Source organism: Mercenaria mercenaria, chromosome 17, assembly GCF_021730395.1.
Source record: "Mercenaria mercenaria strain notata chromosome 17, MADL_Memer_1, whole genome shotgun sequence".
NCBI lineage: Eukaryota > Metazoa > Mollusca > Bivalvia > Venerida > Veneridae > Mercenaria > Mercenaria mercenaria.
Window position 1 is genome coordinate 45,551,570 of NC_069377.1, and position 23,003 is coordinate 45,574,572.

A 23,003-nucleotide genomic window follows, 5' to 3' on the forward strand; every position below is an offset into this window, starting at 1 on the left:
TAAATCTCATTGTTTAAATGACAACGGAAACATTTACTTATACAAAAAGAAAATATGAGCCGCGACATGAGAAAACCAACATAGTGCGTCTGTAGTCTGGTCAGGATCTATGCTGTTCGCTTTCAACGCCAATTGCAATTAGAGTAACTATTAGCGAACAGTAAGAATCATGAGCAGAGTGCACCGATGCGCAGGTTGATCTGGATTAATGCTGGTCGCAAGCGCACTATTTTGGTTTTCTCATGGTGCGGCTCAATTATGTTTTTAACTAATACATATTTCTTTTCCTACATGGTAAAAAGTTACATATGATGAGATGTAATCCGATTGTCGGTAAAATACAATGTGATGAGATCACCACTAGTATAATTATGCGTCTATCTGGGTCTGGTGTCTAAATGCTACATGTATTTCGATTTTTCAAAGTTCGACGCCCAGAATTGTAGAAGTTGGACAAGATATGATAGGAAAACTATAGTTATGATTTTAAACTTTCAAAAGCACATGTGACTCTGATTAACTGCATATTGTCAAATGGTACGGTCGTTAAATTCTAGTATTTGTGATAGGCAATTTAACGGTGAATAAAGTCTATGCAAGATCGCCTTTTACAATTCAAATTCTACTATCACAGTTTTAAATGAAATTAAAGATAAAATACTTTTACCGATATTTTCTCTCAAACGAGTCCACTTTTGAGACACGTAAGTTCTGTATATATACGCGTGATGTGTAAAATATTAAAACAAAGGATTGTCATCGATTAAAATTTCGTTGGAAAAGTCTTCCATATCAAAAATTATACATTTTTCATAGAAATCCGTCAAATTATTACTGCATACAGAAACCGTGTAGTATGTGATGTCATGAACATTTTAATCAAACGGAAAAAATAGATGTAAAAATAAGCTGTTAGTCTAACTCGTCGCCCTAAATCAATGCTGACTTCTGCTTTATTGCAATAATGTGCCCGTGTGATTTCTAAACTAGGAATTGTAGTATCCATTCATCATGTGACTATCCCCGTAGTCAAGTGGTTAGTCGCTAACTTGAAATCACTGTAATCTCCGATTTGGTCAATTCGGTGGGTGGGGAGGGCATGGGTTCGAGCCTTGCTACCGGTCATATCTCTTTATCTGAGAAATTTGGACGTTTCTTGCAGAGGTTCTTCCCATGTACCACGGCTATATTTCAGTTAATTCAAGCCAATATTTGGTAGAATCTCTTAAATTAAATATTTTACTTTTCTCACAGGAAAAGTGATGCCAATCGGGCTATGATTTACTATTGTGAACTTAGATCTCTGACCAAGTGGTAAAAACACATGTGTAATTTTACATGTATAAACTTTATGCGCTGACTTAATTTGCATTTTGTAGTGAGGTTATAATGAATTAATGATTTTTATAATCGGTGACAGAAAAATTTAGTACTTTTAGATAATGCGACACTAATCGGGACAGTTTTACGTAATTGTAATGTCACAGATTGTAAAAATGTTTGATTTGAAACTGATTCTCAGATACGGCTTAAACTGTAATATCATCAAGTTTTAAAACCATAAATACGTTGTAGGACTGACAATTTATGTGTTGTTAAGACAAATTAATGGGAAAAACCCACATAACTTGACTGGCGACTTGGGCGGAGTTAATGTAAATGACGGTTACAAAATTAGCCACTCACGATAAGAAAATCGATATCAGTGAGTCACTACAAGTGTATGTTGCAAACACTGAAACGGCGAGCTATTCTGAAATTGGCAGTATAGTATTGCTAATTATCAATTTGCCGTATCGTTCTTAAAGGCATTGAACAACGCACGTAGGTGACACCGGGTTGTCCGAAATAGAAGACATTTAAAATAAATTGCAAGCACTTCCTAATTTTAATATTTCAAACTTTGCATGAAAGACGTATAAACCAAGTGAGTAGGTCAAAGGTCTAGGTCATAGAAGGAGCTCAGATATCAAACCTGTCCTTCATATTTTGTATCCGGATAACTAAGTAATAACCATTTAAGATATTGACTCGAAACTTGGAATATAGGTGGCAGTTACACTATGTGCAGAGTGCAACAATGCAAATTGTTCACCTCCCCCCCCCACTCCCAATCCCCACCACACACACACACACACTTCCCCGCACCAACCACCCCACTTCCAGAAATAATAGTTTCAAGTTTTTCGTGCCTTAGTATCCCGTCACCGCCAACACACAAAATCCACTTGCCCTGCCTCGCCTTCTCTTCAAACTTATCCCCTACTACCTCCTCCTCCCACCCACCCACTCCCAAAAAAGTCATGTTTTACACCCTCCTCCTATGATCTAAAACTTTGGGCGTATATTTTGCGCCGCTTTGTGGAGATCTCTTGTTTTCCTTTGTTTTTTACCTGGTTGATATCCAAGTTAGGATCCATTGATATCATTGGATTTATTAAAGCACATTCAAGAATCTATGTATTCGTAAGAATGTCATGCTCTTAAAGTCATACAATGTGAACAAATTTAAAACAGAAACAGCAACGTCTATAGGATAGTAAAATCGTAAATTGGTTTCATTTAAGTTGTATTTCTATCAGATTTATATAAAGCTCAGCTAAACCTCATCTATTTTAAATTTAACTTTTTACTGCATTGTTCACACAATAGATAGTTTTTCCTCATATTTTGATGACTTTCTGGGTGTTTTCTATAAGTACATGTACATATGTTAACGACTGGCTGAGTGGTTTCTGTACGTCGTTACCGAATCGGTTAATTCTTACTATCTATGTATAGTTGTTAGCAAATGAATGTACTTTTATTTCTAAATTAAAAGAAAAATGGCATAGAGACTTTCACCTTAAAACACACGATATTTTCAAGACTTTTTTTAAAAGTCAATTTATATCTGTTTCAGGCAAAGCGCTTTGTTTATTATCTCGTAGTGATTTCATGGAAAGAGTTCCGAGAAATGGTGACGTTCTCTTCAACTGTCTGCAAACTTTGATAGCAAAACATGCTGGTGAGTCTCGTCTTTTACTTGTAGGAGTGCGAGGGGACAGGATACCCGAACTGTAATTGTCCACGGATGCCTAAACAATTTGAAAATAATAATAAAAAACATTTCTCTCATGTCTCACGTACCTTGCGTTCCAAGGAACGTAAAAGAGAAGAAGTTTATATAATTCCAACATTTACTGACTGGTTTAACCGAAATTTTCATACTTGGGTAAACCTCGTATCTATATGTGTATTTCAGAATAGCATCATTGTCGGGTCAGATAGCAACAGTGATAAGTTTCTTTTTTACCATCAAATTGTGTATGTCTAAACATTGATTGATTATAGGTTCGGTGCGAAATTCAATAAAAACTTGTTTTCTGAATTTTTGGTGGAATGAAAAACTCATGAAAGAGATAGGCGAAAATATTTTCATTTGGAATTTAAAGCGGTATGCCTTCAGATTGTTCGACAAAAAAAAATATTTTTTTAGATATCTTGAAATAAATGCTATATTTCTTAAGAAGGCTTTAAAACTTAATTACTGACAAACTTTATGTTACGGAAATACAGGAGAATTTGCTGTTTTTACTACTTTTTACGAAAAAAAATCGAAAAGCGTTTATCACGCTTTTATTCCACAGGTAAACTGTCTCGTTTATAAATATCTATATTTCGAAGTCATTTTTAACTACTTCCGCTGTAGCGCTATTGGTTACGACGACGGGAAAATGTCTTTATTGCCGCGGCGGTCCGGGGTTCGATTCCCGACGCGGTCATCTTGTTTTTCTTGATTTGGAATTTTTAATATATTTTAGAAACAAAACTTCATATTCTAATGTTCATAGTATGACCAAAACTTCAATTTGAAAGTAAGATTATTTTTTAGCCAAATCTGGAGGCATGCTGCTTTGAAGGACTGAATTATTGTTTATTGAGTTACTTAATTAAGGGTTAATTTCAGTGTGTGCGTTATTCTGCACGTACACAAGAAACCGTAGAATATCTTTCCGTGTCATTTTATTTCGTTAACGTAAACACATAGTTTCATATTTCTGTATGTAGACCTAGGTCTTGGATAAGATTGCCCGGTACAGAAAAACTCTAAATGACACTGAATTGAAATTAATGTAAAAAATGGTTTATTTAAAAAAAATATGGTGTATTGAATTATATGTATAATTTTAATGTGTGTTTTCCCCCAAGATGTTAAAAGCAATTCTAGGAGGTCGCGTAATGGGTGATAAAATGTTACCCAGGTACCCGTTTAATTAGGCCCGTTCCGCGGGTCTCTTTGTACCCCCCCCCCCCCCACCCATTCATTGAAGAAATATTTCAACATGAAAATCCCTTTGGAATCATACTACATTTCCGTATCAAAAGTAAAAAACATATAGTTTATATTTAACAATTTTCTGTAAAATGGCCAGTTCTTGATCACGTGAATATTTGCATAATTAGTTAAAACAAAATCGAAGTATCAAACTCGAAGCATTAGATTGCTTATATAAAACATGTTCTAAAAACTCCGTTCGCAGATCTAATGACAATGGCACTGGCGGGAAGCTCAAAAGATGACAGTTTTGTATCCACTGATGCGGGATAATGGAACAATACCATATCACATTTTACCTAATAATTTTCAAAAATGTGTTCTATAAATTGATAAAATACCAAGAATGCGTTTATGATGCAGAATTTGTGCTGCTGAACACTTTACCATCCTTAGGGCAGAAGCAACTAGTATGTTCTGGACTTCGAAAAGTACATTTTTTCGAAATTAAAACTAGCTGGTTTTATGATAACGTGGTAGCTGCATATTTGTCATTGATCTTTAAACCTGTTACTTTTAGGAAGTGGTATGGTGTTCCAACAAAATGTGCCAGGACAAGATATTTACCAGTCATTCAGCGGAGAACACATGCCATCAAAATCAACATCAATTTCAGGTTATCATTTATGAATAACATACTGGCTATTATAGTTAATAGTATCGTAGGAATATCGAGGTTTGTTTCGTTGTACTTAGTCCACTACAATGAGTGTTCATTCGGATTCGTAAACGGTTTCTGTACGTTGCATATATGAAAATGGTCCAGCAACAATTACGTAATAAATAATGAGTGTCAATGTGCAGCAAGTATTAATTTGCAGTCGCTCTATTTCTTATGCGCAATGATATAGTCCAGGAACAATTACGTAATAAATACTGTGTCAATGTACAGCAAGTAATAATTTGCTCTCGCTCTATTTCTTATGCGCAATGATATAGTCCAGCAACAATTACGTAATAAATACTGAGTGTCAATGTGTAGCAAGTAATAATTTGCACTCGCTATGGTCCAGCAACAATTACGTAATAAATACTGAGTGTCAATGTGCAGCAAGTAATAATTTGCACTCGCTCTATTTCTTATGCGCAACGATATGGTCCAGCAACAATTACGTAATAAATACTGAGTGTCAATGTGCAGCAAGTAATAATTTGCACTCGCTCTATTTCTTATGCGCAACGATATGGTCCAGCAACAATTACGTAATAAATACTGAGTGTCAATGTGTAGCAATTTAGTAATAATTTGCACTCGCTCTATTTCTTATGCGCAATGATATGGTCCAGCAACAATTACGTAATAAATACTGAGTGTCAATGCGTAAAAAGTAATTATTTGCACTCGCTCTATTTCTTATGCCCAATGAAATGGTCCAGCAACAATTACGTAATAAATACTGAGTGTCAATGTGCAGCAAGTAATAATTTGCACTCGCTCTATTTCTTATGCGCAACGATATGGTCCAGCAACAATTACGTAATAAATACTGAGTGTCAATGTGCAGCAAGTAATAATTTGCACTCGCTCTATTTCTTATGCGCAATGATATGGCCCAGCAACAATTACGTAATAAATACTGAGTGTCAATGTGTAGCAATTTAGTAATAATTTGCACTCGCTCTATTTCTTATGCGCAATGATATGGTCCAGCAACAATTACGTAATAAATACTGAGTGTCAATGCGTGAAAAGTAATAATTTGCACTCGCTCTATTTCTTATGCGTAATGATTTGGTCCAGCAATAATTACGTAATAAATACTGAGTGTCAATGTGCAGCAAGTAATAATTTGCACTCGCTCTATTTCTTATGCGCAACGATATGGTCCAGCAACAATTACGTAATAAATACTGAGTGTCAATGTGCAGCAAGTAATAATTTGCACTCGCTCTATTTCTTATGCGCAATGATATGGTCCAGCAACAATTACGTAATAAATACTGAGTGTCAATGTGTAGCAATTTAGTAATAATTTGCACTCGCTCTATTTCTTATGTGCAATGAAATGGTCCAGCAACAATTACGTAATAAATAATGAGTGTCAATGTGTAGCAAGAGAATTATTTGCCTTTGCTCTTTTTCTTATGAGCAATGATATGGTCCATCAACAATTACGTAATAAATACTGAGTGTCAATGTGCAGCAAGTAATAATTTGCACTCGCTCTATTTCTTATGCGCAATGGTATGGTCCAGCAATAATTACGTAATAAATACTGAGTGTCAATGCACTCGCTCTATTTCTTATGCGCAATGATATTGTCAAGCAATAATTATGTAATACATACCGAGAGTCAATATGTAGCATGTATTAGTTTGTACTTATTTGTCCTATTTCTTATGCGCAATATTATATAACAATACCGTTACACATCAGTAGTACACGTTCATGAATACGCTTTTCAGTATATAATATGTATAGACCACAGAAACTGACACAGTATCTAGTGCAATTTTATTCTTAACCCTTATCATGCCGGACTCGATTCATTATACCTTTGCGACCAGTGTAGATCATGATCAGCCTGCACATCCATGCAGTCTGATCAAGATCTGCACTGTTCGCCATTCAGTCAATATCTTTTAGGTAAGCACCCCTTTTAACAGTTATTGGTACTGTCCAAATTGAAAGATGGACAGGTTCATTATAGAAATGTAGTAAGGTTAGGGTTAAACTGAAAAGATTAGATTTTGTTAATGGTGTAATACTGTTCTTTATTTTAGATCATATGACGACTGCTGGATTTCTAATTGTGCCTTCAACCAGTTCAATGACGCCTGGGGTGTCAACGTCTTTAACAGCTGTGGCTCGCTCAAGTTATGTTCCTATAAAGCCTCACCCGTTCATTTCCGTTCCAGTCCGGCATCCGCAGGACGACACGATAGCTACGTTTGTTAGATCAAATGTACATCTTGGTGGTTGGTGTTTTGCCTTTATTTAAATCGTCATTGATAAGAACATTTTGACTTATTTCTTAAGTCAATGTGTCGGACACCGGCCTTCGAATGACTCGATGATTTATTCTAATATTCCCAATGTCGGTGTACGCCGTTAATGGAATATTTCGATATTGCATGACATTTTCCGAAGACTCACGAATATTACCGAAATGTGTCGGAAACAAAATATTTACAAGTGATTCGCAGATATTAATACATCTTTTTTCAAAATTTCTTAGTGTCTGTTATGGTCATAATAGAGACATTTGTCTACATACCGTTATCCATAAAAAGTAATCCAGCTTAAAAAATAACTTCATCCGGACTGTGACAAAACACATTGCTATATTTTCCCTTACAGAGAAAGTATTTCCTGGTACCACATCAATGTTAGAACAGCGCCCTCCCGGGAGTGAACACAGCTTAGACTCTTTGCGACATGATGCATCTTCCGGTTTGTATCCGTATTGTTTAATCTTAGTCACATGACCTTCATATAGAATAAGAGAACCCAAATATAAATTAAAATTGTATTTTTATTTCATAAAAACTGCTAGCAATTGCTATCACTGAAAATTTTCATAAAGTGGCAATATACAAAATGAAAAAAAGACGTCATCTAAAATGCACTCAAATAAGCTACCTTCATAAAAAATATAGCATAAGGTCTAGCAATTATTCAACTCTTATAGCTTTCGAAACGACATGAAGAACACACTGTTACGTTTTTGCGGGAGTGTTATAGTGGTGTTTAGTTATTTTTTTCGCGAAACAGTTAACAAACCAAAAGCATATAAGAATCTTACATTGGTTGAAGGTGAGGATGGAAATATCTGGCTCGAGGGTAACCGATGCCCTGTCGAGTTACCGCAAAACAGTTACCACAGAGCCAGATATTTCCATCCTCACCTTTAACTAGTGGTAGATTCTTGTTCATGCTTGCCGTATTTTCTTAATAGAAGAAATAAAGTAAAACGAATCACTATATTATTATAGTAGTGTATTTATTTACGCATTCATTCATAAATTGCAGCACGCGAGTCATCTTACACCCCGGGACATAAAAGGAGTTTTTCTAGCACTGGCAAAAACACGTTAAAATCCTATATGGCATGCAAAAATGCACACTTCCACTCTTACGTCAAAGAAATGTAAATAGGAATGTGGACCTTTATCATATATATCTAATGTCGAAATATGTACTACTTTAACATTTACAAGACGTTTTTCACCTTAAGTGACGTGAGTTTTTTTGTGGGCAGCTCATTTGTTTACAAGTATTCTGTGTGACAGATTTCTAAAACTAAAAAGGTAAAAAGGTGTTTTGCTTAATATGTCGCTAACTTTATTATTTCAGCTTGTCTAAGCACGAAGTGCTTGGGTGGGCTATTGTGGTCGTCCGTCCCAACGTCCGTAAATCCGTCCTTCATATTTGTCTTAAAACGACATCCCTCTGAAACCATTTTGTTGGAAGCTAATGCACCTTAGAAAAAAATGTTCTTTGGATGGTTCTTTACCAAAGTTGTTCCAGTGGATGTCTTGGTTAAATATGGAAAGAAAATCAAACGACATCTCCTGGGAAACCACAGTTTGGTCCGAATTTGAATGAACTTAACAGAAATGTTCTTTGGATAATTATTTCGATTCGCGAGAGGGCGTGGTCACTTACTATAGCTCACCTGAGCACCACGTGCTTAAGGTGAGCTATTATGATTTCCCTGTGTTTGTCGTGGCCAGTCGTCGTGTTGTCGTCGTGTTTATTCAACAGTTTGACTGTTAACACTCTAGAGGTCAGAATTTTATAGAGGATTTTTGTTTGTTTCAGTGTAAGATTGAAATATATTTCACGAGTGAACACCATAAGCAAACCCCAACCCTCGATCACTCAAACCCCATCAAGTTTACTAATTCGTGGGCTGTCAGCTAGTAACATAATATGTTGACCGTGCAGTGGACTAAAAATTGTCCACAAAATGTCCTATAAATTCACTTCTAGTTTATCTAAGGTTTTTAATGAGACAATTCAAATTCAAACTCTGATTTCATTGCCAAGATATCAGCTAAAATTCTAAATATTGTGTACTTATCAATTTTTATTATTATTAAATCATATTCAATCGGTTGAAAGATTTTAAAGTTGAATGTAAAAAAATTGAATTTTAGACTGTCGACTGCTTTGGGAATTCATATATCAGCTTTTATCGAACGCAAAATACAGTAACTATGTTTGTTGGGAGGATAAAGATGACTATGTGTTCCGAATCATTAATCCAACAGGTAAATCATTTAGATCACAAAATACAGTACGTACGTTTATTGGGAAGATAAAGAGGACTGTACGTGCCGTATCACTAATCTAGCTGGTAAATCAGTTAGATCTCTATTCATGGCACAAAAAATACAGTAAGTACGTTTATGAAGAAAATAATTATTTATTTTATTTCATTTTGCAGGGTTTAACATCGCACCGATATGACGACTTTCCAGCTTTGAAGGTGGAGGAAGACCCCAGGTGCCCCTTCGTGCCTTATTTCATCACGAGCGGGCACCTGGGTTGAACCACCGACCTTCCGTAAGCCAGCTGGATGGCTTCCTCGCTTGAAGAATTCAACGCCCCGAGTGAGGCTCGAATCCACATCGATGAGGAGTAAGTGATTTGAAATCGGCGACCTTAACCACTCGTCCACGGAGGCCCCCTTAATAGGAAGATAAAGTGGACTATATGTTCCAAATCAATAATCCAACAGGTAAATCTCCTTTATCGAACACAAAATACAGTAAGTACGTTTATTTGAAAGATAAAGAGGACTTTGTGTTCCGAATCACCTATCTAGCAGGTAAATCAGATTATCCTTATCATCGAACACAAAATACAGTAAGTACGTTTCTTATGAGGTTTTCTAAATAATTTACACAACAGGTAAATCAATTTTGCCCATTTTTTAACACAAATACAATAACTACATTTGTTTGGTACGTGTTCCGGAAATTAATCCAACAGATAAGAATTTTTTTTTAAAAAAATGATTCATAGTTATAAGGACATGGGTTGAAAGAAAACATGTCCGGATACAGAACTGTACTAGAAGGTATGCTGCCTCCCTAAATGTTTTCTAGCACACGCGTTTATTTTCAGCATCTCGAGATTTTATACCAAGTACTCGAGATATTTGAACTTGGAAATCCTAACATACCACCGTAGATTTCCGACTAAAATGCCCAAAGTAGCATACACTGTTTAGTTATTATGACATGATTCCATATCTAAACATAACTGACCGGTCAATAATTTTTGCTATATCACCGGTCTACATTCAACACGTTTGTTCAGCTAAAGTCATAATCCGAAGAAAAACACCTTGATAAAAAATATATCAGATAATAATAAAACTTTCAGTCAATAGTCAAAACGATTTTCTTCGTCCGAAAGTCATTCCAAAAGTGTATACTTTTTTAATGTGTTTACATGCGCATTTAGTGGAATATAACACGATATTACTGTTAACCTTCATGCGATATCATGAAGCTCTGACATTGCAGGATATTACCTGTAAACTAAATGCGATATCATGAAATTGGGGCATGACACGATATTAGTATTAACCTTCATGCGGTATCGTGAAATTGGGACATTGCACGATATTACCATTAACCTTAATGCGGTATCATGAAACTGGGACATGGCAGGGTATTACCATTAACCTTAATACGGTATCATGAAATTGGGACATGGCAGGATCTTACCATTAACCTTAATGCGGTATCATGAATTTGGGACATTGCACGATATTACCATTAACCTTGATGCGGTATCATGAAATTGGGACATGGCAGGATATTACCATTAACCTTAATGCGGTATCATGAAATTGGGACATGGAAGGATATTACCATTAACCTTAATGCGGTTAGAAATGGAATGGCAGGATACATTACTATGCGGTATCATGCAAATTGGACATGGCAGGATATTACCATTAACCTTAATGCGGTATCATGAAATTGGGACATGGCAGGATATTACCATTAACCTTAATGCGGTATCATGAAATTGGGACATGGCAGGATATTACCATTAACCTTAATGCGGTATCATGAAATTAGGACATAATACGATATCACTGTTAGCTTTAATGCGTTTTTATAAAATAAGGACATGATACGATATAACATATGTGCCTTATCGTAAAAGTAGGTCATGGCTGAGGAACAAATATATCAAGGAGAAGATTGAAATTTCCGATTCATGCCATTTTCTCGTATTTCCACAGAAAAGTATTGTCAAGTTTTGAAATTGGTTTGAGGTGTGGTTTTTGGTGAGAGTTTCTTCTTCCGTTTAATGAGTTCACTGCTCTCATAGACTCTATTTATTGTTATATTCTGTGCTACCTTAAGCTCATTTGTCATAAATGAAATAACCACAAGTATGTTATTTTATAGCTGTCAAAGACTTTAAACTATCTTGCATTAAAATATGTCATGTTTTTCAGGTCTGGCTGAATTATGGGGCCAACAGAAAAACAGAACAAATATGACATATGAGAAATTATCACGTGCTTTGAGATACTACTACAGAATGAACATAATAAAGAAAGTTCAAGGGAAAAGGCTTACATACCGGTAAATATGACTGAATACGGTTGTGTTCATATCCTACTATGGCCCATCGCTTAAGAATCAAAGCTCGATGGCAAGGTAGTAAGATGATATGGTATCGATAGTAGGATGGCGATGTTCGGATAAAAGGATAGTGATAGTAGGATGGTTTTGTTTTATTTTTGTTGAGTTTAATGTCGCACCGACACAATTATAGGCCATATGGCGACTTTTCAGCTTTGATAGAGGAGGAAGACCCTAGGTGCCCTTCCGTGCATTATTTCATCCCGAGCGGGCGCCTGGGTAAAACCAACGACCTTCCGTAAGCCAGCTTCACATGAAGAAATCAACCCGTCCCGAGTAAAGCTCGATAGTAGGATGGTAGGATGGCAGGATAAAAGGGAAGTGATAGTAGAATGGTAGGATGGCGATTGCTGGATATAAAGATAGTGATAGTAGAATGTTAAGATGGCGACAGCGGAATAGTGATAGTAGAATGGTAAGGTGGCAGGATATAAGGATAGGGATAATAGAATGGTAGGGTGGCAGGATATAAGGATAGTGATAGTGGAATGGTAGGATGGCAGGATACAAGGATAGTGATAGTAGAATGGTAGGGCGGCAGGATATAAGGATAGTGATAGTGGAATGGTAGGATGGCAGGATATAAGGATAGTGATAGTGGAATGGTAGGATGGCAGATAAGTAGTATAGTAAATGTAGGCGCAGGATAAGAAGTGATAGTGGAATGGTAGGATGGCAGGATATAAGGATAGTGATAGTGGAATGGTAGGATGGCAGGATACAAGGATAGTGATAGTGGAATGGTAGGATGGCAGGATAATGGATAGGAATAGAATGGTAGGATGGCAGGATATAAGGATAGTGATAGTAGAATGGTAGGGCGGCAGGATATAAGGATAGTGATAGTAGAATGGTAGGGCGATAGGATATAAGGATAATGATAGTAGAATGGTAGGGCGGCAGTATATAAGGATAGTGATAGTAGAATGGTAGGATGGCAGGATATAAGGATAGTGATAGTAGAATGGTAGGATGGCAGGATATAAGGATAGTGATAGCAGAAAGGTAGGGTTGCGGGAATTAAGGATAGTGATAGCAGAATGGTAGGGTGGCAGGATATAAGGATAGTGATAGTAGAATGGTAGGGTGGCAGGAATTAAGGATAGTGATAGTAGAATGGTAGGGTGGCAGGATATAAGGATAGTGACAGTAGAATGGTAGGGTTGCAGGATATAAGGATAGTGATAGTAGAATGGTAGGATGGCAGGATACAAGGATAGTGATAGTAGAATGGTAGGGCAGCAGGATATAAGGATAGTGATAGTAGAATGGTAGGGTTGCAGGAATTAAGGATAGTGATAGTAGAATGGTAGGATGGCAGGATATAAGGATAGTGATAGTAGAATGTTGCGGGGAGGGGAGACATATTGTTTTGGCCCTGTCCGTCATTAGCTCACCTAAGCAATGCTCAGGTGAGTTATTGTGATCGCTCGATGTCCGGCGTTCGTCGTCTGTCTGTCGTCTGTCCTTTGTCGTCCGTCAACATTTAGCTTGTGTATGCGATAGAGGCTGTATTCATGAAATTTGGTCAGAATGATTGCCTTGATGAAATCTAGGTCGAGTTCGAATATGGGTTATCTGGGGTTAAACACTAGGTCACTAGGTCAAATCAAAGAAAAACCTTGTGTATGCGATAGAGGCTGAATTTTTCCATTGATCTTTATGAAATTTGATCAAAATGATTGCCTTTATAAAATCTAGGTTAAGTTTGAATATGGATTATCTGGGGTCAAAAACTATGTCACTAGGTTAAATCAAACGAAAAACACTTGTGTATGCGATAGAGGCTGTATTTTTCAATTGATCTTCATGAGTTTTGGTCAGTATGATTGCATTGATAAAATCAAAGTCAAGTTTGAATATGGGTAATCTGGGGTCAAAAACTAGGTCACTTTGTCAAATCAAAGAAAAACCTTGTGTATGCGATAGAGGCTGTATTTTTCGATTGATCTTCCTGTTGAAACTTCATAGGATGATTGATCTTGGGGCCATTCTGTCAGAGGTCAAGGTAACACAAGGGCCAGAACATGGAAAACCGTTTCCGATCCATAACTCTTTGGCTTTTGCTCCTGTCCCTTGTTGACTTCTTGCCTATTACTACAATGCTTTTGTGAAGACATGTGCTTTTCTACAAAAGCATCTTCAAGTTTAAGTAGTAGTAGTCAGATATACATAATCATGGCGGTTAAGCGATTAACATTTTGGGTATGAAATGGTTGTATATTTAAAGTGCACTTGAAGAATTCGGCTTCCACAAACTAAAACTACTAAACCACAACCCATTTCGTAACTAAAATTAATGTTATGCGGAAATGCGTATATTGCTATACAACTTTCTACAATAATTCGATTTCGTTAGCTGAAATTAAATAGATAGACTAGTACTTGATGCATACACAGCATGAAGACTTTGTGACGACGTGAACGGTGCAGTTATGTTTCAGTCGTCTTATTATGAGAGGTTCCCCTGAATTATTCTCACCTTTTGATCTACACATGTAACTACCTGGATAATTAACCATGTAATGGTATGATAACACAATTATTACAGTCTATATATTACAAATAAATTCAAAAGTCATTCTCAAATATATGAGATACAAATTCACTTATTGCTAACAATTAATCAGATGACCGCTATTATCAGGTACCAATTACCTCAGTCCTTTTAAATTTTGTTAAGGTTTTCAGAAAAAAAAAAGATTAATTTGATGGCGAATAATGACACAAACTTGTGAATATTATTCGTTTGAAGGAAATGAATATCATCTGACACATATTTTGCGGTAATTTTGATAAGAAGGAAGGATCGATGACAGTTAAAAAAGTATTAGTTTTGCCTTTTTCTGATGCATATGATTTGTTTTATATTGTTTAAATTTTGCTCAAGTATAAAGATCAACTACATAATGATTCTGTCCAATTTCACTACGAAACAAGAATTACGAGCGTTTTTATAAGCTTTTGTAAATAACTTGTGACAGAAACTTGAAAAAAATATGGCGGCCATATTGGCGGCAATCTTGGAAATCTGGTGTATTCCACCGGCTTTGACAAATGAGAAATGGAATTCCTGAAACTACTTATTATTAGCTGTCAAATGGGAAAATAATGTTTGCTTAGACTCATAAAAATAAATAAAAGTTCCCTATCTCTTGGACTAGAATTCGTTTGGATGATCTTGATAGTAAACTGTCTTTGTTATTATAAATAGAAAAACATTAACACAAAACACTTAAATCCCAAAATAAATTGATTTATATTAAAAAATAAACGAAATATGACGGTTTAAAAAAGAGATTTGCAAAAAATATCCACTATGTGAGTTGTCTGCCCATGACAAGTCATGATTCCATATCCAGATTTCTGTTTGACGTAACCTTCTATATAAAAGTGCAAGATTGACTGACTTACACGCTACCCGCAGATCTTCCAATCCCAGTTATGTTGAACACAATTACAAAAGCTAACCTTGTAAACTTTTCTGAATGAATAGAAAGTTTAGTAACTTTTAAAAACGAATGTTATATAAACTACCTATACAGTTAAAATGAAAAATGTACACTTACAAAAATGAAAAATGTGACATTTTTGTTTAATGTTTAACATATCTGTGAAGTTCTCTCTTAGATGAAATATATCAGTTGAATTCTAGAATTAAAGAAATAACTACGCATTATTCTTTGTACTAAAGTGGAATTTTTTTGAAAACTTAATCCATTTGTCATAAGTTTAATACATTGTTTGCTTGTTTACTTTTTTCAAACGTGTCATGCATTTATACATTATTGTATCATATTTCAGTTTATTTCAGTCTCATCTATGCACAATACAATTAGCAAATACATGGTAATAAAACACAGCATTGCATATAGCCAAAATTACTGTTTACAAAGTTAGCTTTTTCAAACAATAACCTCCTGTCTTCTTAATATGTAGGACATTCTAAAAGTACATGTATTTCAGATCTGTTTCCTTTTGAACATAATAGACATGTTCTATCACATTAAGGTAGATTTTCATAACGTCATAGTCATTCTTGAGATAGAACCATAAGAGACTATAATTATATTTACAATAAAAAGTGTCACACTATAATTACATATACCTTTTTATGTTATTATCATTATTTTTAAGAGAGTAGATTAGCAGATATTTTCCAACATGGATAAAAACCAAAATGTTGATTAAGAGACTACATATGAGCCGTGCCATGGGAAAACCAACATAGTTGGTGTGCGACCAGCATGGATCCAGCAGTCTGGTCAGGATCCATGCTGTTCGCTAATGGTTTCTCTAATTGCAGTAGGCTTTAAAAGCGAACAGCATGGATCCTGACCAGACTGCGCGGATGCGCAGGCTGGTCTGGATCCATGCTGGTCGCAAACCCACTATGTTGGTTTTCCCATGGCACGGCTCATATAAGTTTTAAAATGCATTAGTTAATATCAAAATTGTTTACGATTTACTGTACTGTTTAGAGTATTGGTTCTACCTTTTAAAATATTGCAACAGGTTTTTGCTATAGTTCCAATCATATATCAATATCACTGAGTACTCCAAAATTACTGTTTACGATGTTAGCTTTTTCAAACAATAACCTCCTGTCTTCTAAATATGTAGGACATTCTAAAAGTACATGTAATTCAGATTCTATAGCTTTTGAACATAATGTAGATTTTCATAACGCCTAGTTTCCAACTCCGCATCTAAATTTAGCAAGAGCTGATCTATGTGGAAATGGAAGACTTTGTTTACAGTATTGTTCAACCTGATAACAGTCTTTAAAAATCCGATATGTTCTTAATTTCTTACGTCTATTGCCATTTATACCAGTAACCCTCTGAATAGCATTGTTACACTGCTCAGTGTGCATGTTTGTAGGAACATTTGAATCATCGATTGATAACTGTTTATGGGTAAAAGGCTTACTGTAAACCAAAAGGATTTAACCTGTCTGTCTTAACCATAAAAGGCCAGTTTTTACATCAGCAATTGCCTTTACTTATAGCCCAGGTAAAAGTCTTCTTATTAATTCTTGTGTCATCATAATTTAAACAACGATTCCGATGGTTACATATAGAATTCCATTGTGCGATTAGATTTGGCCTCTAGCCCATTTCACCTTAAATAGCTGTATTTAGAGTATATCAGCCAGTGCCCAGTAAAAATCTCATTACACGGTGGTGAATTGCGTTTATGCAAGAAAACTGTTTGACTCCCCATACAGATGCCCCCTATGATATTACTGGAACAACACACGAACTGTACAGTTTCGTGTATACATTGTAAGGAAGACCACCATATTTTTTTAATTTAGCTAGGTCGCTGAAACTGATAGAGTATTGAAGTAGGTATATGTAATATTAAAACATGTGTTCTAGGAAAATTATTTAATGAATATAAACGTTAGATAGGTGTTTTGACACGTGTTGTGATGTGTGGATGAATTAATGTTTTTATCAATGTACATTAATTACAGTTTTGGTCCATTCTAAATCAGTTTCGTGAATTTCCAGTGTCAGAGACTCAGTTAATCAAAGAACCGAGACATATATCTTTAGTAATTTTATTTCTAAGAACAAATACAATTCCCACTTTTGTTATCTTTAGATATCAAAATCCGCAAATTCATGACCCCGTGAAATAATCGTTTTAAACAAAACTATGAAATATACGTACCAGAAAGGTTATATAGTTTCACAGTAAGCTAGCCTAACATGCAAGGACTTTCAGAGCACTACTAAATATTACAAATATTGGCAGAAAATTTCATATTTATGTTCGAAGAGCACACGTCTAATAACTACGCATTATATATGCGTTTTTCAGGTTTTTACAGCCGCCGTCATGTATCCAGAAAGGTCAAAGAGGGGCTAAACCACATTACAAGATTCAAATGGACATGATTCGTGGGCAGCAAGGATCACAGCAGTTCATAAAACGAGATCCGGATTCACCTGCATCTGGTTGTGCTACGGCAACAGCAAGTTACAGTCCGTCGGCTGAAAATAAATCTTCAGACGAAGATGTGGATGAAGCAGACAGCGAACACGATTCAAGACAGATTGTCAATGATACCGGAAGCAGTAGAAGTAGTCCATGTGCAAGAATATGGGCGGATATTGAACATTCACCGGAAAGTGCTAGTGGTTTGACAACGAATGCAAAATCGCCAGTTGCTTCTCAAGTTATGTCTAGGTCCTCTTTTTCTAGTCCGTCGCAATTTCAACATGGAATAAAACATTCGTCATACTCAACTATGCCTCCACTCTCAGAGGAGAGGTACATTCCATTTGTCAAACATGAAACTCCGTTTTCATTTTCATCACCCCATGCATTTCAAAGGGAAAGCTATCTAACTCATCCACAAAACACAATTTATCCGACTTCACAAGGTGTAAATATCAAATCGGAACATGAAAGACTGAGTGTTCCAGCAATACAATTTTTGGAAAGAAATGCTAGATATCCTGATGGTATATATAGATCTCTGTCGAGTGACTTTGCTCAATCGCTTCAAGTCCGACCCTACGCGCTCCGTCCAACACAACCTCGCTCATTAAGCCCGAGAATAGACATGCAGGAAGAACCGGAAGATCTCTCAACAAGAACAAGAACTCGATCCGCCATTCTCTCACCTACAGAGTCCCAAAGACCGCATAGTTTCTCGTTTTCAGGAAGCGCTTCAGAGAATGTTAACTCAAGCTCTGGTATAGACTCCCCAATGGAACATCATGATGCTCCATAATGTTACCCACAGGATCTTGTACTGAATCAAAGTGTTACTTGCAGGACCTCGTTTGGTCCATAGTGTTTCCCACATGCATAAATGTTGACCCACAGAGTCTACCACTTGACTAAATGTTGCTCCATAGTGCCTCCAACTTGACTGAAATGAAGTGCCATCGATACCATTCAAAAGCCCGTCAATGCGCCTGTTTAGCTATATTTTGTAAATGTGAAACTTAACTTTATTTTCCTTGCAGCATGTTGCGTGACTTCGTGAAATTAGGTTTACGAGCTAGCAAGTTTTGACTCGCATGTATATATGTATTCGGGCATATATGTAGACCAAATTTAATTTGAACAAACATTTTAACCTGTAGTGCTCTTTTGTTAAACAGGATTTCCGAACACAAAACAGAATGGTTGAGCTTTTGGAAACCATTATCTGGTAATCATGTTTTATGGTATTCCTAACTTGGCAAGTTATTTATTGAGCTCAAAGACAAATTTGTATTTGTATTTGTACCTTTAACTTCTGTAAAAACATTGTGACAAGAGAGGGTATTAAAGTTTTGTTATAAGAAAGTTATCGTGCATGTACTATTTTAGTTAATCGGAGAAATATTTATTTATTTATTTATTTATTTTGTTGGTTTTAACGTCGCACCGACACAATTATAGGTCATAAGGCGACTTTCCAGGAAGTCCCTATGTGCTCCTCCGTGCAGTATTTCATCACGAGCGGGCAGCTGGGTAGAACCACCGACCTTCCGTAAGCCAGCGGGATGGCTTCCTCACATGGCTTCCTCACATCGTCCCAAGTGAGGCTCGAACCCACATCGATGAGGTGCAAGTGATCTACACTTTTAATAAAATTTATAAGCGAACATACACCGCAGCCAAGCTAAATAATAGCAGATTCGATTTAACTGTGTTTGTTCATAAGAGGTAATGAAATATGCAACACTTCTAATACACTTCTAATGTCACCGACAGAAACGTAATTCTATCATAAACAACAGTACAACAGATGTGAACGTGTTGAAGATTGATTAGGGGCCTGTTCCACATAAATTTACAAAGTTCATCTTAACCCTTACCCTGCTAAATTTCTATAATAAACTCGTTCATCTTTCAATTTGGACAGTATCGTTCACTGTTAAAAGGGGTGCTTACCAAACAAATACTGCCTGAATGGCGAACAGTGCATATATTGATCAGACTGCACGGATCTGCAGGCTGATCTTGATTGCACTGGTCGCAAAGGCAGAATCAGTCATGTCCAGCATGATAAGAGTTAAGTTCTCTCCTAAGTATGGATTTTTAAAACACAGTTTTAAAAGGTGGCATTAATTTACTTGTTTATAGATCGCCTTATTTTTTCTTCGGTTCAGATTCTAATATAGCCGAATAGCTAAAAATAACCTACTTAAAATGAAGTTCGTGAAACACCTTACTTCTACGTTCTCACTTTGCTCTTAGTAGTCTTCGTGAAAAGGGCCCATATTTGTTTTATTTTTATTTCATTGTGTTTTTCTCCCGTTGCCGCCATCAAAGTTTTTTCCGTCAAAACTTTATAACAGAAAATTTTGAAAAGGCAGACTTCGTCAAAGTTGTCTTCTGTCAATATTAAAGTTCTTTCAAAGAAAGTGGGGGAAGCTGCACATCATGTAAACACAAAACAGGTTCCAAAACCATGCACAAAGCTCATATATGGTGACTCAATTTCCTTAAAGTTCCTTAGTTTTCTATTTTGAAATATAACTGAAAAGGTCATGATATAAATTTATGTGGTAAATCAAAACATATAGAATTGCTTATTTCCGAAAATTAAGTTGTTTTCCCTATATTGAGTATCAAAATATGCTCTGATGATATGTTTATTACAATTATATTATCATTTCGGTTCGTACCTTTTATTCCTAGCTATGTGTAAGGACTTTATAGACATTCAGATTATGTTGTCTGCAGAACAAATAGAAAAACTGCAACAAAGGGAGACAATTCAAGTTCTGTAATAACATAACAAATTAAACAATTGATTGCTGAAATATATTTTTAAAAGGTATGTTAGAAAAATATACATTGACTAAGTGTTTGATTCTCACTTTTTATGTTCATGTTTTCATGTCTTTCATGAAATTATTTTGAATAAGTCATTTTATTTTTTAATTCTTTTCTTTCTTGAGTTTATGACGGCATATCCTCATTTTTCTACTAACTTTTATACTTTTCTCACAAATAGCACGTTTGTTTCACCATACGCCTGCTCTAAGTAGACGTAAACATATTGGACAAGAAATGAGGAAAATGGGCATTTTCAAGTATAATTGATAACTAGAAACCATAATCTACTTCCAATTATAAACTTCTAATCAATTTCAATGTTAAAGATACTAAATTCCTGCATTTTCTCCTATCTAACCCGCCCGCTTTGCTCAGTACGGAGAGCGCAGATGTAATGACCGCGGGGTCGTGAGTTCGATCCTCAGACGAGACGTATAATCTCCATGACCATCTGTGGCGAGGTGTTTACGCTTTACACAGGCTCAGGTTAGTACTGTGGCGCATACTGACACTGAGACTCGGTAACTGATTTACCGCAAGGTCGAGTACCCTACACATGTATATCATACAAATGGGCCGTTGGAGGTTGTGGCATGCAGAAATAAAACTAGTTTGAATATTATCACTTGCGGCAATGTTTGAAAAATACTAGTAATTACATAATTATGATGTACACGCTGAGTCTTCATCAGTTGCAATTGCTGCTTGTAAATTTCCTTACTAATGTTGTACCCGCTTCGGAAGCCTAGTGGTAGAGCTTCCACTCTGAGTGCGGGAGGTCGTGGGTACGATCCCTGGCGCATCATACTAACGACGTGAAAATGGTGCTTTTACAGTATTTTATAATACATTTTGACGAAATTTACTACATTTTACGTGTATTGAAAAAAAGTTTTATCAACCGGATTTCTCCCGCCATGCCAACGATGTAAAACAGGGGTGTGTGTCTTGGGGGCTAGGGGGGGGTCATCTCATTCACACGAAAATTACTTAAAAGTATAACTATTCGTGTTTTTTCGTCCGATATTTTAGTAGGTCTTGAAAAACATGTAATTAGACATACATGTTTCGATTTATGGAAGGCCGTACTTGCCATAATGTTACAATGCAAGTCTATGGGAAAACAATTGGTGGTCTCTAACCTATATTGGAGCTAAAATATATGACTTTTTAATGGTCACAAATCTGTTGTAAATGTAGAAAGACGTTTTCGTGCAAAAATATGTGCATGTGAAATTTGAATATTTTATAAAGTCTGGCCCCTTTTTCTGACTTTCACCTGTCTAGTCATCTTCTGTCTATCTCAGATGGAGATAACATTTTTAAGTTTATACAGTTTACAACAAATTTGGTGTCACAAAAGATATTCTACTCAACTCAGGGTACTTCACCCACGTCATACAGTGATATTGATACTTATTATCTTATCAGGAGATATAGCAACAAATCCAGGTCCGGTTCGAGTTCCTTGTGGAGGATGTCATCGATCAGTGGCCAAAACTCACAGAGCTATATATTGTGAAACCTGCTATAAGTGGTGGCACATTAAATGTCAGATTTCTGTATCCGCCGGAGTATAACAGTTTAGGAAATAGTGATATCCCATGGGTGTGTAACACTTGTTCATCATTCAATTTCAGTGAATCATTTTTTTTATGAATCTGTGAAAATCATGACTTTCAGGAAGATCTATATTTACCAAACCGTGAAAGAGGAATCGTCAATAAAACAATACACTATAGTTCAGACAGTGATTATACTAAGTTTTAAACTAACTGTTTTAAACATAAGGGGTTACATTTCATCCACTTTAATACAAGATCGTTATTGCCGAAATTATCAGAGATCAGGTGATTTGTCTCATTTGCAGGGTTTGCAGTGATTACTGTCTCGAAATCATGGTTAGATGACTCTGTTACTAACTCCGAGATACAAATCAAGGGTTACCACATTATTCGCAAGGGGCGGCAGTGTATGTTTATATGTAAGGGAAGATATTGCCTTCACTGAGAGACAATACTTATATAGTGATAAACTAGAGGTAGACTCTTCTACGCGTTAGATACAACATATTAACTGTATTCGGTAAGACAGATCAGTGAAACAGACTAAAACTAGAGGCTGTTTGGACTGAACTGTTACTGCCTAAATCGATGCCTATAGACATTTGTTCTTGTTATACACCACCCGGTCAGAGTGACTTTTTACAACACTTTGAATCTGTTTTGTCAAAAATTAACACAGGACTTGAATGGTTTATCCTGTGAGA

The 23,003-nt window shown here is 36.0% G+C and overlaps 1 protein-coding gene across 3 annotated transcripts in view; it reads left to right on the plus strand.

Moving 5' to 3' along the window:
- The window catches only part of LOC123535753 (uncharacterized), a 106,953-nt gene extending 87,701 nt beyond the window's left edge, over positions 1 to 19,252 (plus strand). For all 3 annotated transcript variants that reach the window (XM_053528058.1, XM_053528057.1, XM_053528059.1), the window contains 7 exons: positions 2,903 to 3,007; positions 4,839 to 4,934; positions 7,043 to 7,237; positions 7,620 to 7,712; positions 9,422 to 9,535; positions 11,749 to 11,878; positions 17,771 to 19,252. In XM_053528058.1, coding sequence (XP_053384033.1) covers positions 2,903 to 3,007; positions 4,839 to 4,934; positions 7,043 to 7,237; positions 7,620 to 7,712; positions 9,422 to 9,535; positions 11,749 to 11,878; positions 17,771 to 18,689 — 1,652 coding nt within the window. In that variant the 3' untranslated portion in view covers positions 18,690 to 19,252. The remainder of the gene's footprint in view (positions 1 to 2,902; positions 3,008 to 4,838; positions 4,935 to 7,042; positions 7,238 to 7,619; positions 7,713 to 9,421; positions 9,536 to 11,748; positions 11,879 to 17,770) is intronic.
- Positions 19,253 to 23,003: the final 3,751 nt, after the last annotated feature.